At 51.8% G+C, this 17,569-nt stretch overlaps 1 protein-coding gene across 2 annotated transcripts in view; it reads left to right on the top strand.

The window, feature by feature from the left end:
• Positions 1–17,569, top strand: part of SRRM3 (serine/arginine repetitive matrix 3) — a 171,316-nt gene that overhangs the window by 102,126 nt on the left and 51,621 nt on the right. For both annotated transcript variants that reach the window (XM_073315243.1, XM_073315245.1), the window contains one exon: positions 10,309–10,410. In XM_073315243.1, coding sequence (XP_073171344.1) covers positions 10,309–10,410 — 102 coding nt within the window. The remainder of the gene's footprint in view (positions 1–10,308; positions 10,411–17,569) is intronic.

The following is a 17,569-nucleotide window of genomic DNA, read 5'->3' as shown; positions in this document are numbered from 1 at the left end:
TGGGGAAAGACGGGCCTGGGCCGATCCAAAGACCTTTGAACTTAAGGAAGGTTCAGAGTTTGAACTGAATTTTTCAGCTGGTTTCTGGGCTAGATTCTCAGCAGTGATGCTGTGCTGATGTCTCCCATCTCTCTAGTGTACTGAACCAAAACACCGGGTCCAAATACCCCCAGATTTGGGCAGCCCAGACCTAGCCCTGAGGCCACGCCTGGCTGTGTTTGCACACACTCTGGTGTGAGCCAGAGAGCTCTGATTGTCAGCAATATGTTGGACGGGCGGATCCTCTGGGAGAAGGAAGGAAGTCGGGTTTATTGATCTGAATGAAAGCGAGGAAAGCAGAGAGGTGCAGAGATGGGGTGCAGGTTTCACGGAGCAGAGAGACTCCAGAGAAGAGAGCTCTGCCCACCCCATCCAGGGGGAGGGATCCTGGGCCAAGCAATGAGTCAGTGTTGTCTCTGTTACCACCTCTTGTCCTACAGTCCTTCTGGGCACCAAGCCACACCAAGTGCTGGCTGGGTAGAGATGTTGCTCTGAAACAGCTACTGTGGAGATGGCCCAGGCATGGGGGTGGCCCCTCCGTGTAGCAAAGAGGAGCTGGCGGGCCAGTCTGGGCTTGCCAAGGCAAGGTCCCCCCTGCAGGCTCTGTATCTCATCCCCATCCTTCTGCCTGGTTAGACTCTTAGTCGAAAAGAGAGGCCTAAGCTACTGATCAGAGCACAAGGCCAGGAGCCTCAGTTTCCCCATCTGTCCGGCCGGGGGTTGGGAGGATTAATTAGTGACAATGATGCACAGTGCTATACAAATCCCCAGGGTCGTTATTAGCTCAGTGGCCTGCATTCCTGCTGCTCTGGATCCACGAGCCAGCCCAGAAATCTCACCTCACCGCATCAGAGCCTTAGTTAACTTAATCCTGGGTCCTGGCAATGGCTTCTCCTGGGAGCTTCATCGTGGGAATCTCTACTGGGAAGGGATCAGCCCTTCGGAGCCCAGGGGACCTATGGGAAGGATCATTTGCGACAGGGCTGAGGTTGAAAGGCAGAGCCTTGACAGGCATGGAGACTCAGGCCCTGTCTTTTGCCACGTACCAGGCACAGTCCGGGAGAGTCCCCGCTTCGAACCTGTGACCCCCGCGCCGCACACTGCAGACTGCTCTTCCTTCAATTTAACGGTGGCTTACTGCATTTTACCTTAAAGCTGTTCCCAATCGATGCAAGCAAAACGGAAAAGAGCCCCTCTGAAATTGAAATCCGATTCGCCGCAGAGAGGTCTGAACCAGTTTAACTACATCAGTTTAAATTCACACCTTGGGTGCAACTTTCTCATGGGGACAAGGCCTAACTGATTTAAACTAAACGTGATTAAGGCTGGTTTAAGCCAAAATAAGTCAGCCTACGTGGCCTTTTGTGCCGATTTAACAAAGCCAGTTTAAAAGTCACCCCTCTATAAACTAGCACAACTCTGCATGTAGGCAGAGCCAGAGTTTGGGCAAGTCACTGATCCGCTCTGCCTCCATTCTGTGATCTGCAACTCAGAGATACAAATACTCATCCCAGGGCTTGTCTGCCCAGGGAACCTGACCACAATTAAATTCACCCCCTCTTCTATTCTGGAATAATTTCCCTATACAGACAAGCCCTACTTCACAAGACCATGGAGAGGATCAGTGAATGTTTGAAAGGTGCTTTGAAGACGAAATATACAAGTGCGAAAGACTACCACGTCCCAGCTAATCTCTATTTCTCTGTAATCAAGCTTTCAGGTAACAGCAGCAGACCTGTTCAGCCATGAGTTCTTTGCTGGAAAAATCTCACCTCCTTTTCTGCTTGCAAAGAGCCCACAAACAGAGTGGGGAATTCCCCCCGCACCTTGACTTTGATTTGATATTGGTAATAATTTGCTGAATCATTTCCAGGAATAACACTCAGCCTGCACCTCAATTGGGAGAACTCTACTCAAAACGTAAGCTATTTTGATTGGACATTGTGATGAAGTGGGAATCTTCTGTAATGTTTCTGTGAGGCCTGTGTGTGCCTCAGTTTCCCCTATGTGCGGCAGGGTTACCTACTAGGGAGAAAGGGTTGTTTGCTCTCTGCTGAGGCTATGACACAGGTGTGAATGGTACTTAGCTGTCTGGGGCTTGGGCCAGCTTTTGAGAAAACCATGGCAAACCCAATCACTGGGACTTGATACCTAACCATCAACTACCACGGATGGCCCACCTTTCTGCAGGAAGGCAAGCGGCATTTGCCCAGCAGGAGAACCGAGGGCTGGGGAGGTGCTGGAGGATGGTTAAGGGTTGGCTGCTGAGAGCTTCCAGGGGGCTGTTCACCCAGGGACTCTGACAAAGAGAGGCCAGAGAGACAGAGCTGGGCCCCAGGGGTTCACCAGTGGTTCTCAAACTTACTTGATCACCCCCCTCTTCTTAGAGTCTGTAGTAGTTCATGTCTTCCCCGCCCCGCCCGCCACACAAGCCTAATTAAAAAACCCCACAACATAAATCTCTCACTAACTATTAAAACCAGTCAGGCACGGATTCAAGCAAAGCCAACCATCCACTGTAATAAGAACAAAAGCAGAACTGGGATTGTGGTCGACGCTTACAGTTTAATATGCGCACCACGCCGTAGCCCACGGATTCACGTACCGAAGGCGGCGACTTTGGCTACCTCTTTGCGAGCGGAACAGAAATCCATCCACAGGCCCAGCGCCCCCGGAGGACCTGATCGGTCAGGAGCAATCAGCTTTTCTAGTTAGTCATTGCTGGGGGTAAAATGTGAGCAGGACCAGAGCTCCTCATGCCCCCCCCATACATTTCACACGCCCACCCCCCCAGTTTGAGAACCTCTGCTCTAGGGTAACGGGACTTCAACTTTCATTTCTCTGTGCTCACCTAAGGACTTGCTGCGCCGGATAAACCCGGCGGTGGCTGAGCGGCCCGCAGAATCTAGCGGGGGTGCATCGCTCCCTGAGAGCGTCCCACTCTCTTTCAGGCGTCCATCTCAGTTGGACGCACTGAGCAGAGCTCACGGTGTGAAACAGGAGCGCGGACAGCCCAGAGATCCTGTCTAAGGAGGCGGTGAGGCCATGTGGCTTACCCTGCTGGAGGAGTGAGACCCCTAGGAGGTCTGGCACGCTGAAAGGGTTACTGACAGAGACAGCTGTAAAGCTAGACCCATAGCACCGATCCTGTGGTTCTATGACTGGCACTGAGCAGGACACCACCACCCTGGCAAGGGCTGGTGGTGCAGGCCAGCTGCCTCAGTTTCCCCAGTCAGTACTTCCCCACCTTCTCTGGTGGTTTATATGGCTCAGCCTTCCAGCCAAGTCACTACATAGGTCAATTCCTTCCAAGCTAGCGGAGTCCAAAGTCCAAACAACCACAGAATAATCAAATCTATGTTACAGCCGGGTGTGCTCTCGGTCCTTTCAGGGTTATCCAGCTCTCACCCACCCCTCTGCCAAGGCCTGGCCTAAAAACCACCAGCAGGTCTAAACAGGTCCCGGGTCAGGGCCTACCTGCCCTCCGGGGCAGCTCAATCAGGCATGAAACCTATCCCGGCTCCAGTCTGGCTTCTTTCCCCACGCCAGGGCCGTTGGTCTTTTCTCCACCTTGCTGGGGCAGGCTCTCCCCTTTTAGCCCTTCTCTTCTGGCCTGACACCTGCTACAGGTGCGGCAGGAGGGGCTGATTGGGCTCACAGCAGCACGTTAACCCTTCTAGCTCTGTGTGGGCTTGGCGACCCCCCTCCCAGACACACAGGGTGGGTGTGGAGCTGCTAGGAGGCACTGCAGTAAGAATAATCCGGGTCACAGCTCTCAGCCACGGGAAGTGGAAAGCCCACCTCAGTGGGGGATGGGCAAAAGACAGTTCCTGCCCTGGTCTAAGTGGTGCAAGAACCTTCTCCTCTGCATCTCCTGCCAGCTGAAACAGCCTCCTTGTATCAGGATCTCATCAGCTTTCCATCTCAGTTCATATCTCATCGGGAAACATCTCTCCCTGATCTCTGCCTCTTCATTTCCTTCTCCCCTGGCTGCCCTGTACCTATGTTGTCTGTTGTTATGGGGTGACCATGATCGAAGGCCCTGCTTAGAGTGAGAATTAGTGCTCTGGCTGCTGCAGGCAGCTTTGCTTTGCACTAGGTGAGACCCCATCTCTCTTAAACAGAGGCAGCAGGACCGCACAGGCCCCCTCAGCCGCACCTTAGACAGGCATTCAGACCCTGATGAATCTTTCCTGGGATCAGGACCTGCTGCTGTCCAGTAAGGGAGCAGCTTGCCAAATGGTAGCAAAGCTCACACCAGCCAGGTCTCTCTCAGACACCCCATCCCAGTGAGGGGATCAGTGACTTGCCCAAACTCTGGCTCTGCCTACATGCAGAGTTGTGCTAGTTTATAGAGGGGTGACTTTTAAACTGGCTTTGTTAAATCGACACAAAAGGCCACGTAGGCTGACTTATTTTGGCTTAAACCAGCCTTAATCACGTTTAGTTTAAAGCAGTTAGGCCTTGTCCCCATGAGAAAGTTGCACCCAAGGTGTGAATTTAAACTGATGTAGTTAACCTGGCACAGACCGCTCTGTGGCGAATCAGATTTCAATTTCAGAGGGGCTTTTTTCCATTTTGCTTGCATCGATTGGGAACAGCTTTAAGGTAAAATGCAGTAAGCCACCGTTAAATTGAAGGAAGAGCAGCCACACAACTAACCCCATGTAAACACAGTCCAAGAGGCATTATCAGGGTTGGGACTAGAACCCCAGGCATCCAATTTCCCAGTCCCGATCTTAGACCACTAGGCCTCAAATGATCCATTGGATCCAGCTGGATTCAGAAATGGCCACTCATCTGCTCTGTGCTAAGACTTTCCTGGCTCTCTTCCCTATAGCAGGCATGTCTTCCGTGTCTCTGAACCTCCACTCTCCTCTTCAAAGCCCGGCTGACTGACATCCAGGTTCAGCGCTCTGGCTTTTCACATCCATGCTGCTTTTGAAGTTAGATGAATCGGAATAATTCATTTCCTAATTCCCATTTAGGGCCGAATCCTGGGAGGGGCGCTGAGCTGCCAGCACTCATGGCAAGCGTTCTGCAGTGCTTGGGATCTGACCCTGAGAAAACAGTCCCAGAAAATGAGGAATGCATGGGTGAAATCGAATGATACTGCGGACAGCCCGACTGGGCAAAACAAACCTTGTTTACAAAACTCAGTAGCTGAATGAGCCAACAGGGGATTTCCTCTCCCGGCTTATTCCAGACACGTGGGCCACCGCCTAATCTCGCTCCTGACCCTGCTTGCTTTGGGCAATAGCTTCCTCAGACACCCCTACTTAAGAGCTCCAGATTCCTTGCTTCATGGCTGTGCTCAGGCCCAGTTCAGGCATGCTCATTCAGCCGAGGTCAGCCAAGTTCATATGCAATGGCTGAAATCCACCCCCATGCGGAGGAGTGAATTAAGCCCCTTAAACCGTTTAACCCCCACTTAACAGCCACGTCCATGAAACCACCCCCACGTCTGCCACTGATTTGATCCCTCATTGGCATCCTTAGAAAGGCCAAGGAAACCGATGTCCCTTAATCAGTCACTTTTGTTCAGGCATATGGCGCATTGGCAGGGGTATGGGGAAGACTTTCACTGCTGCTGGCCTTGTTCCCTGAGTAGCAAAATCTCCAGCTTCTAGAGCTGTTGGTTCGGTGCCTTTCAGTCCCTCTGGCAGAGAAAGTTCTGTAAAAGGGGGTAGAAGGTGCCGTCCCTGCTCCAGAACGCAGCGCGTGACCTGTGGCTTGTGCCGGCTGGTGGCCCACAAACAACTCAGGTGTTGATACAGTCTCCGCCTCTTCGAATGCCACCCGTCCGGCAGGAGAGTCGTGTGGCCCCAATGTCAGTCAGCGGCGTTTCCCCGTGGGGGACTGGGGCGCTCACACAGACCACGTGGAACGTTAAGTACAGCGGGGAGGAAATTACCTGATGGCAAACTGCCTCGTTGGAAAATGTCGGTTTGTCAAAAGTGAACTGTTTCTCCGAAATTTGTTATTTCAATGAAACGCTGGTTCTGGCGGGTGGAGGAGGAAATACGGGGGGTGGAGGAGTTTTCAATAAGGTTGCAACATTGTGTTGACATTTTTGGACCCGCATGTTTTGGTTTTTTTCTTTGTTTTGTGTTTTCGAAACAACTTGGTTTTCAAATGTCTCTAATCTCGTGTTCGTTTGCTTTTGTGAAGTCAAAACCAGTGCAAAATGTTTCCGTTTGATCAAAATGAAACCATTCAACTGAAAAATTTGTTCACAATTCTGTTTCATGGGGAAATTTTGGAGGCCGGGGGGAGAATCGTGTTCGTTCCATTTTGGACCAGAAGCATTTTTCACATCACGGAATTTCCTGCAAGACAGTAAATCTGGTCCCTGCCCAGCTCTCCGGCCCCGGTGCTGTGGCTTTTCTACCTGAGATGCGGCCCGATGGTGCCGGCTCCAGGACACATTGGTTGAATCACAGACTTTCATTAAGCTCATCCTGCGGAGAGCTGGAGTCCCTGGCTGGGAGGGAGAAATTGCATTTCCATTTGTCACTTGCGCTGAGAATAAATGAGGAGATGGATGTAAAATAAAGAAACTGGGCAACGTGTCTGGGATGGCTTCACAGTGACCCGTGTGCTGCACAGAGGCTTAGAGACATGAGGGGAGGAGATGATGAGCCATGGGATGGCGGAGGCTTTGCAGAAGGGCTTGCCTGCCTCCCGCTCAATCATAAACCATCCTCGGGATGGGATTTGTCACTGAGGACCTCTCAGCCCGTCTTGGGCGGCTCTCCTGGCAAGAGGTCCCCTGGCACTTTCTGGAAGCAGTGGGATTGCCTCACAGAGCAAACCAGGAAGAACCTCCTTGCCCAGGGCTCTGCTCCAGGGTGAATCCATCCATAGGCCAGCCTTGGAGCTTGTGGGCTCCAGTCTCAGCTGGGCCAGCCACCTTGGCCAAGTAACACAATTTCCCCTTGCCTCAGCCCCCCCATCTGTACTATGGGGATAATAAACACCACTGTCCTTGGCTACTCCGCTCCTGATGCAAAGCTCTTTGGTGCAGGGACCATGTCTGTACAGCACCCAGTACAACAGGGCCCTATTAATACAGACGATTAATAATAGTAATGCTCCCCCTCCCGGTGAAGTTACTGGAAAGCCCCCCCTCTTCCCCTGTTGTTTTCCTGGCTCCTCCTGCTGGCCTGGCTGGCTGGGAAAGCTGGAGGCTGGGAGCTTCGTGTCTCCGACTGGGATCTGGATCATCTCCACTGAAGCGTTGTGAGTGCCCGGATGCCATGGTGATGGGTGCCCAATCGAGGCTGGTCACTGTGAATAATAACCCAAAGCCTAGTCTGTTTTGGACAGTAAAGCAGACTGGCAGGAGGGAGGGTGAAGCTGGGAGATGGACGGAACCGAGCCAGCTTCCCAGGAGGTCAGTGGCAGATGGCCCAGACACGCATTTGCTCTCTGCACCGTTGGCTTTAGGCCAGACATCGCGAGCTCTGTTTGTGCTCCCCCCCCGCCCCAGTCTGGTAGCGAGTCGGGCCTCGGCGAAAAAAGGACATCGCCTCCAAGAGGCACTTGGCTGTCTGCATCCCTAGCCATTCTCATCAAGCTAGGGGCTGTCACAGCCTGCCCCTGCCCCGTGTGGGGTGTCCAGCAGTCGCCCACAGCAAGGGACTGGTGCGTGCTCAGCAAGGGGGCCTGGAGAGTTCGGTGGCCAGCCCGGCGGGATGAGCTGTCTGTAACCTTGGCTCCTAGGTGCCCTCTGTGTTCTGTCACACACAAGAATAATTTGAACACGCATTTACAGTGGTGTTTTTCACCACCCCCCACGCCCAGCGCCGACAGCTGAGATCCGACACGTACGTTACCAGGCCTAACGCTAACAAGCCTGAGGTTCCTGCAGTTCAAAGCCCCGTTGTCCTCCAGGAACGATGAGCATTGCTCTCGGCAGCCACATGCCCCTCGCAGAGACTAGCTCCGTACCCAGATATTTCTGGGATAGGCCCCACCCCCATGTGGGTTGCAAACTGAGGGCCTGGGACCCTTCTATCCCTGGTGCTCATGTGGTCCCCTCACCCTGGTGTCTGAGCACCCCAGGCGCTAACATATTTATCTTCATAACACCCCCACCCCCAGGGGCAGGGCAGTGCTGTAGTACAGAGGGGAAACTGAGGCACAGCGAGACTAAGTGACTTACCCAAGGTCACACAGGTAGTCTGTGGCAGAGACAGGACTTGAGCCCTGGTCTCGCAAGTCCCAGGCAAACACCGTAACTATTGGGCCGAGCTTCCTTTCCTAGGGCCTGGGGTCTCCTTGTGCCGCCACAATGTGTTGCTCTGGAGGCAGAAGTGGGCATGCCTCCTGCCTCCAAGGGCTGAGGCAAAAGCTGCCCGGGGCCGCCAGCGGCACTCTGAGGCCCGGCAGGAGCAGGGCAAGGTGCCAGCACTGGCATTGGCGTGCCTGCACTGGCATTGGCATGCCAGGGCCTCTCCGAGAAGCTATGGGCCTCGGGGGTTACCAGGGACGAATGGATGAGGGCGATGGGAGTGAAAACTCCCCAGGGATAGGGCCCGTTTATCCCTGTCACTTGGCCTGGGCGATTAAACCCTGGCCTTGTTTTCCTTTGCTACGGATGGCAAGGCTGCCCCGGGCTGCCGGCTCCGGCATTTAGGGGGTGATTCTCCCTCGTCTTCTAGCTTGCACGAGTTGTTGATCCTGAGTTATGGCCATTTCTCCAGCCGCTGCTCATTGGCTGTGGTCTCCGGCAGGGTCCCTGCTGCCTTTGGCAGCTGGTCGATATCTCTTGGCTTGCCGTGTGCGTGCACGGGAGAGGGAGGAGATGGATCTGTTATTCTCTGCTCACTTGCTTTGCTTCTCTCCGAGCAGGCAGAGCCCACGGGGAGGAAGCTGTCCATCCCCTCCTCCTTTGTTCTGACAGCTCCCGTCGGCTTTGTGCCATGGAGCAGGTTACTGCCCGGCCCGGTGTCACGTCCCCGGGGAGGGCGTGCTGGGGGAGCGGGACAGTCCAGCGGACAGGGCACTGCGCTGGGTGTCTAGAGATGAGTGTTCATCTTCTCTGTGTGACAATACTGCAAACAGGCTGCGGCTGAGATCAGGGCCGCAGCATGCTAGGCGCTGTATACAGACGGGGCTTGAGACAGTTCCTACCCCACAGAGCTCAGGCTAGCTAGACAGATGGATAAAGGGTGGGAGGGGAAAGAGGGGCCCAGAGAGGTGATTTGCTCACGGTTACACACGCAGCAGGCTAATGGGATTAAAACCCAGGTCTCTGTCCCTGGCTCTGCCACCGATGCCTTGTGCAGCCTAGGGCAAGTCACTTCTCTCCGTGCCTCAGTTTCCCAGCTATGAAATAGGGATAGCGATGCTGCCCCTGCAGTGTGACGTGTGTTGAGTTGACGCCTTTCTTGGGAGCGTGTCTGCCCTCCGGGAGGGGAACACACGACCAGGGAGTTCTCACCGCCTGCATAGCACAGCCCACCATGTACAATCACTAGGCGGGGGTGGGCGGTGACTTTCCCCAGCGGCTGTGGTCCCCTAGGAAGTGTCCCCCTGTAGTCCTGGGTCCCCAGAGCAAGCCTGCCCTCGCTGTGCCCCGTCACACTCTCTGCCCACCCTGGAACCCCTCCCCCCGAGTGGGGAGTCTGTGCTCAGGGTCTGGCCCCTTTACCTTAACACGGGCCCAACCCCGGAAGTCCTTCTTTAGGCCACACACCTTCCGTGAAGTCACTGGGAGTGGGAGACAGCAGAGGGAGGGTGCGTCCTGCCTGGTCCTTATCGGGAGCCTGCAGTGTGTGTGTGGGGAGGGGTGTGGAGCTGGTCCCCTAGCCCAGTCTGGGTGGGTGGAAGCCGGGCACTGCCCTTCCCCCACCCAGGAGAGCCAGTCCCTGCCTCCAAGGGGTAGAAGAGCTGGCAGAGCTAATATCCAACGGTGGCTCTGTCCTGGCCCATGCTGGCCAGCGGAGATGTGCTGCCCTACTGGAACTGTAACAATGTGGGTGCTCTCCTCGCCCTGTTGGCGTGACGCCCCCTTAACCTCTGGGGATAGGGAGGCCCCCATGGGCCGATCCGTCTTTGGCTGCTAGGCTGAGCCTGCCAGCCAGGGGGGCTGGACGATACCCCGGCACAGGGAGGCGCTCCAGACACAGGGAGCGGTGAGCTGAAGGCCAGGAGAGGGGAGTGAGAGAGAGGAGGGAAGGAAGCGCGGAGTGGGGCATTGTCAGTGGAGCGTGACCTCAGGCCGATGGCATCCCTGACTCTCCAGCTCTCTCTCTGCCCCAGGTATTCAGAAGAGGAGATCCGGCAGAAAGTGGGGACCTTCCGGCAAATGCTGATGGAGAAGGAGGGAGTGCTCACCAGGGAGGACCAGCACGGGCGCCAGATGTGAGTATGGAAGGGTCACTCAGCTGGGCAGGGGTGTGGGATGCACGGGGAAGGGTTGAATTCTCACCTGACCTGTCCTGGGCTTCGTAGTCTCTTGTCACGCCAATTTACCCCCCTCTTGGGAGCAGATCAGGATCCACTGACCCAGGGCAGTTCTCCTTCCCTTCTCTCCCCGCACAGTAAATACGATGGGGAGCTGCGTTCGTGCCCCCATCACGTTGCATAGGCTGACGGTGGAGGAAATGAATGGGTCTGAGATTGTTACCTGGTGTTTTCAGAACCCCCAGCAGGGACACGTTAACGATTTCGCTCCGGTTGATGTCAATGGGAACACAGCAATTCCATCTGATAAGATTCATGTAAGTCAGCGTGCTCTTGTCCAGCGCAGCAGTTTGTGAGATTTAAGCACACACAGATCTGAGCAATAGGTTTAGAACATCCCAGATATTTACCCAACATCTGGAACGGTACTGAGGAATTCACAGCAGGTTCACAGTGGCCAGCTGCTCACTCACCAGGGAGAAAGGGTGTCAGGGAAAATGCCGCTCAAGATGGCTTCAGAGGACTGCTCCAAAGTACGCTCTGTTCGCTAATTTTTTATAACTAACTTTTACAAAGCACATAGGTCATAATGACCCCTCCTGGATCATCACTTTTCCTAACTTTTAATAAACTTTTTACTATTAGCGGCGTCTAGATTCAAGGTTTTCCAACCACCAAGGTTTTCAGTCTCAGCTGTTTACTTGTCTGTCCCCCTCCTCCTATTCTAATGAGCAGAAACTGCCAGCTAGGTATGACCTTGCTTCTGAAAGCCTGTCTCCAAATTAACCCTTAACTATGTGGTCTATTTCATTAATTGATGGTGGCTAAAAGCACATAATATGGGTGCAATTAGCTTGATCACATTCTGGGGTATACACACCCCTCAAATCCAGGGCAACAAGATCCCAGAGGCTGGCTTCCAGACTGCACGGAGCCTGGCTTTCTAAACTTGGCTTAGATTCTGTGGTCTGGCCAAGCAACCCCCAAAGAGTTCCCAACTCTCCTGGGAAATCTCACTGCATGCAATACCTCTGCGGGTTACTCAGATAAATAATGGTGCACGGGGAGGATGAGCAGTGATCTCCCTTCACCACAGCAGAGGTAAAAAATATATAAAGCGGGGCCTTCTGTGCCCTTATGCCCATGGAGAACGCCTAGTTTTATACCGCACTGTTCATCAACAAATCTCAAACCAAGGCAGTCGGTGTCATTTTGCACTCTCAGCAAATTTGCGGATGATACTAAACTGGGAGGAGTGGTAGATACGCTGGAGGGGAGGGATAGGATACAGAAGGACCTAGACAAATTGGAGGATTGGGCCAAAAGAAATCTGATGAGGTTCAATAAGGATAAGTGCAGGGTCCTGCACTTAAGATGGAAGAATCCAATGCACCGCTACAGACTAGGGACCGAATGGCTAGGCAGCAGTTCTGCGGAAAAGGACCTAGGGGTGACAGTGGACGAGAAGCTGGATATGAGTCAGCAGTGTGCCCTTGTTGCCAAGAAGGCCAATGGCATTTTGGGATGTATAAGTAGGGGCATAGCGAGCAGATCGAGGGACGTGATCGTTCCCCTCTATTCGACATTGGTGAGGCCTCATCTGGAGTACTGTGTCCAGTTTTGGGCCCCACACTACGAGAAGGATGTGGATAAATTGGAGAGAGTCCAGCGAAGGGCAACAAAAATGATTAGGGGTCTAGAACACATGACTTATGAGGAGAGGCTGAGGGAGCTGGGATTGTTTAGCCTGCAGAAGAGAAGAATGAGGGGGGATTTGATAGCTGCTTTCAACTACCTGAAAGGGGGTTCCAAAGAGGATGGCTCTAGACTGTTCTCAATGGTAGCAGATGACAGAACGAGGAGTAATGGTCTCAAGTTGCAGTGGGGGAGGTTTAGATTGGATATTAGGAAAAACTTTTTCACTAAGAGGGTGGTGAAACACTGGAATGCGTTACCTAGGGAGGTGGTAGAATCTCCTTCCTTAGAGGTTTTTAAGGTCAGGCTTGACAAAGCCCTGGCTGGGATGATTTAACTGGGAATTGGTCCTGCTTCGAGCAGGGGGTTGGACTAGATGACCTTCTGGGGTCCCTTCCAACCCTGATATTCTATGATTCTATGATTACCCCCATTTTACAGATGGGGAAACTGAGGCACAGGGAGGGCCGTGACTTACCCCAGGTCAGCCCGTGGCACAGCCAGGAAGAGAACCCAAGTCCCTTGAGTCTCAGCCCTGTGAAGAGGCCAGGGGTTTCCCAGCTCAGGCAGTTCCAAGCTTCTGGCCACTTCCTGCCATTCCAGAAAATCTCTCCTCTGCTCCTCTCCTGTCAGTCACTGTCTTTTCTGCTTCGGTTAGGCCATGGACCGGTGGGGTGCAGTTGTCTGTCAGCACTACTGCCACCCTAGGGGTCCAGTTCTGTGCTGCGTGTCACTGTCCTGAAGTTGCACCCATGTAAACGGAGAGCAAAACTGTGCCCCAGGTCTATGCTAGGAGAGAAAGTCACAGCAGCTTGGGGTCTCACTCACCTCTCCCACATGCCCATCCTCTGCCAGTTTGGGGCAATGCTTCTCTTCTACATGGCACTCCCAGTGCCATTTGTGCCCTGGCCCTTGAAATTAATTGCCAGTGTAGTGGGTCAAATACGGGTAAATCTGGAGTAACTCCATTGATTTCCACGGAGCCCGACATCAGTTACTGTTGTGTAATCAATTACACTACCTGCCTTGGCCCCATTTTGCTAGGCACTGCACGGAATTTGGTGTAACCAGGGGTAGGTCAGTATCAATCCAGAGTTGCCCCACGCATTTTTCACTTCGCATCTTGTGTAAATCCAAAGTAACTCTACTGGCTGCACTGAGGCATGCGAACACACTGACTTCAGTTACACTGCTCCACATCGGGAGTGACTCCTCTGAGTCAGAATCTGGCCTACGATAACTCCCATCCTGTGATGTGTGTGTCTCTCTGGAATGGGATGAAGGGGTTTTCCACTCTCAAATCATTCAGGTGACAGCTTGTGCTACAAACACCCCGATTCCTAGGTTCTGATTTCATTCCCCCTCTCCTCTCCCTCCTCCCCTGGTGCAGCTCCAGGAATATCCCTGTCACCGCTTGGTTCTGCCCCAGCTTGATCGTGATTTATCTGTGAAATGTTTAATGGCACAGCGAGCACAGTTGGCAAGCCACACATCATCTATCAGCCTGGAAAGCAGGTCACTCTGGGACAGGAATAGATCCTGTAGGTTCACTGAATATTAATGCTTCATTAGGCTCAGGAAATCAGGGCAGTGAGAAAGAACTGCAGCACTGGGGGATGGGATGGGGAGGGGCAGAAACTTCTGCAACCACACCCCAGCTGAAAAGCACAGCTGGGTACAGCTCAAAGGGTACCTGGGTTTCAGTGTGGGAGAGCATCGCAAAGCCTTGCTGAGATCTGCTCCCTTGCTTGATCGCTCACTCTAGGGGCTGGTGGAAGGACTCATCAGGCAAATCCAGCTGCAGTCAGCAAGATCTCTTCCCCAAGGGAGGGCTTTCTGAATAAGGAAGCAAAATAAGACCCCAGGAGTGGAAAGTGAATAGAAAAACACTTCCCAGTTTGTAGATCATCCCAGCCCTCTGGTCCCTGGGCCTCCATCTCCACCCTCTAAGCATCTCTGCGGTGTGCATACGCAGTGGGGTGACCAGTTGAACTATTTGCAGACTTTGCAGTGTCACAGGGAGTACCAAGGGGAGAGAAGGGCTGCGAGACGTTTGAAGCACATTGGAGAGGAAATGGAGCGGTCTGGCACCTGGTCGGCATTCTGTAAATTCTGCCAGTTATGGCACTGTTTTCTCTGAGCTCACCCGCACAGACATGGATCTTAATTTGAGGCCAGTTTGCTTGGGGAGTGCCATAAAGCAGGAGCGGGGGGTAAGTGCAGGCTAGCATCTAAGTAATAAAAAAGCAATCTTGTGTGTCACACTCCAGCTGCGGTGAAGGTAGCAAGAGTCTGGAAGCTTAGTGCAGGATTAGAGAATGGGTTTGGGAGGGAATTCAAGTGTAGATGTCGCTCTCAGGTTATGCTGGGCAGAGGGGGTGGCAGACTCACAAAGAAGAAACCCCAGCTGGTAAATGTAGTAGCACTGAAGAGTCCCACTCATGGCCCAGGACCCCATCGTGCTAGGTGCTGTACAATCACAGAACAGAGATGGTCCCAGGTGTAAGTGAGGTGGATATTATTAATATTCTTATCGATTTGTACATCAGCAGTGCCTGGGGCCCTGGTCCTAGACCCCATTTGTGCTTGGTGTGGTACAGACACATCAGAAAAGGACAGTCTCTGCTCCAAGATGCTTACAAGCTAAGAATAAGAACAAAAGAACGGCCATATTGGGTCAGACCAAAGGTCCATCTAGCCCAGTGTCCTGTCTTCTGACAGTGGCCAGTGCCAGGTGCATCAGTGGGAAAGAACAGAACAGGTCATCCATCTCCTGTGGTCCATTCCCAGCTTCTGGCAAACAGAGGCTAGGGACACCATCCCTGCCCACCCTGGCTAATAGCCATTGATGGACCTATTCTCCATGAACTTATCTAGCTCTTTTTTTGAACTCTGTTATGGTCTTGGCCTTCACAACATCCTCTGGCAAAGAGTTCCACAGGTTGACTGTGCGTTGTGTGAAGAAACACTTCCTTTTGTTTGTTTTAAACCTGCTGCCTGTTAATTTCATTTTATGACCCCTAGTTCTTGTGCTATGAGAAGGAGTAAATAATACTTCCTTATTTACTTTCTCCTCACCAGTCATGATTTTATAGACCTCAATCATATCCCCCCTTAGTCACCTCTTTTCCAAGCTGAAAAGTCCCAGTCTTATTAATCTCTCCTCATACAGAAGCCGTTCTATACCCCTCATCATTTTTGTTGCCCTTTTTTCAATTCCAATATATATTTTTTTGATATGGAGCAACTAGATCTGCACACAGTATTCAAGATGTGGGCGTACCATGGATTTATATAGAGGCAATATGATATATTCTGTCTTATTATCTATCCCTTAATGATTCCCAACATTCTGTTGGCTTTTTTGACTGCCGCTGCACATTGAGTGGATGTTTTCCGAGAACTATCCACAATGGCTCCAAAATCTCTTTCTTGAGTGGTAACAGCTAATTTAGACCCCATCATTTTATATGTGTAGCTGGGATTATGTTTTCCAATGTGCATTACTTTGCATTTATCAACATTGAATTTCATCTGCCATTTTGTGAGATCCCTTTGTAACTTTTCACAGTCTGCTTTGGATTTAGCTATCTTGAGTACTTTTGTATCATCTGCAAATTTTGCCACCTCACCGTTTACCCCTGGTTTCAGCTCATTTATGAATTTGTTGAATAGGACTAGTCCCAGTACAGACCCTTGGGGGACATCACTATTTACCTCTCTCCATTCTGAAAACTTAAAAATTTATTCCTACCCTTTGTTTCCCATCTTTTAACCAGTTACTGATTCATGAGATGACCTTCCGTTTTATCCCATGACAGCTTACTTTGCTTATGAACTTTGGTAAGGCACCTTGTCAAAGGCTTTCTGAAAATCTAAGTACACTATATTCACTGGATTCCCCCTTGTCTACATGCTTGTTGACCCCCTCAAAGAATTCTAGTAGATTGGTGAGGCATGATTTCCCTTTACAAACACCATGTTGACTCTTCCCCAATAAATCATGTTCATCTAGTAGCAGTAGTTCAATATAGTAGTTTTACCCTGCAGAGGTGTCCACGTGCTGATGAATTTTCATGCATTACCCCTGGGGATAGAGGGGAATTGCTGAGCTGGGATGAGGGTTCTTCTACACTGCCTTGCTAACAATCCCTAGTACTTCAGGGGCACATTCCCTCTCCAAAACACTTGACAAGCATTGAGCCCAATCTTGGTTCAGCCATTTCCGAGGACAAGGTTAGGGAAACATACATTGTTTTGCTGGTGGTAAAAAAGCCTCGTGACCTTTGTTAGAAGCTCTAGCGCCCACCAGGTTTTGGAGCAAGGACTTTAAATTTGGCAGGGATCAGCCTTTGTCCTGGGGCTCTGCCTTTTGTTGTCCCTGTGAAAATCTCCCCAAATTAGGCCAAGCTATAAGCCTCTGAAAAATTACAACTTGCGCATAGTCAGAAGACCCTTGCTCGAGCCCAGGCTAATTCTCAAACCTTCTATCCACACTGAGCATGGTCCCAGCCCAGAGCTGCAGTGACCGGAGCAGGTCCTTCCCTGTATAATGCTATGTGCTCCGAAGAATCAGCTCCTAGCTGTCTCAAAGTGGGCACCTAAAATGAATGGATACTTTGGATCTGAAACTCTGTGTGCCTCAGTTTCCCAGGTGTGAAATGGAAATCATACCATCCCCTCATCCCGCAGAGGTGTAGTGAGGATATATTAATGGCTGTGAAGCACTCGGACACCATAGAAATCCCATGAAGAAAACAATATTGTCTTCAGAAGAGGGTTGGAATAGTGGGCAGCAGCTAAGGCCCGGGGTCACACAAGGAGCAATGAGAAGAAGACAAACTATTGAATGGCCACAGTTCAGCCCATTCACTGAATGAGTCTGGGGTCCTGTGCCAAAAATAACATGGGGGCATGTAATTAAAGACTGGCTCGTGCTGTGTATGCACAAGGGGGTTAGATTCAGGTTGCCCAGACAACTTTAATGCTGGCATTTCCTAATTTCTGAGTGCTTGGCTTTGCAACCTTCATGTTCTTTTAATGCCGTTTTGGTGTATGTGCTATATACCAACAGCACGGAGCTCTTTGCAGCCATTGAGCACCAAGAACCATAGAGAGCATCTCAGCGTCAGTAGCGTTCTCTCCATTTTACAGATGGAGAAACCGAGGCACACAGAGATTAAAGTGGCTTATCCAAAGTCACTCAGCAGGCCAGTGCAGAGCCAGGAATGGAACCCAGGACTTCTGATCACTGTTCCTACTGCCTCTGAGTTCCTACTCCAGCACTGTTTTCTGACCCACCTCTAAGCCACCCAAACAGCTCCCCTCCCCTCCTGTTAATCTAAGAGGCCCCCTGCTGTTACTGAAAAAAATCTTACCCAGGTTTCAGGAGGAGAAGACAAAAAAAAATCACCCAGGCAGC

This window comes from Lepidochelys kempii, chromosome 17, assembly GCF_965140265.1.
Source record: "Lepidochelys kempii isolate rLepKem1 chromosome 17, rLepKem1.hap2, whole genome shotgun sequence".
NCBI lineage: Eukaryota > Metazoa > Chordata > Testudines > Cheloniidae > Lepidochelys > Lepidochelys kempii.
This window is presented reverse-complemented; position numbering and strand designations above follow the sequence as displayed.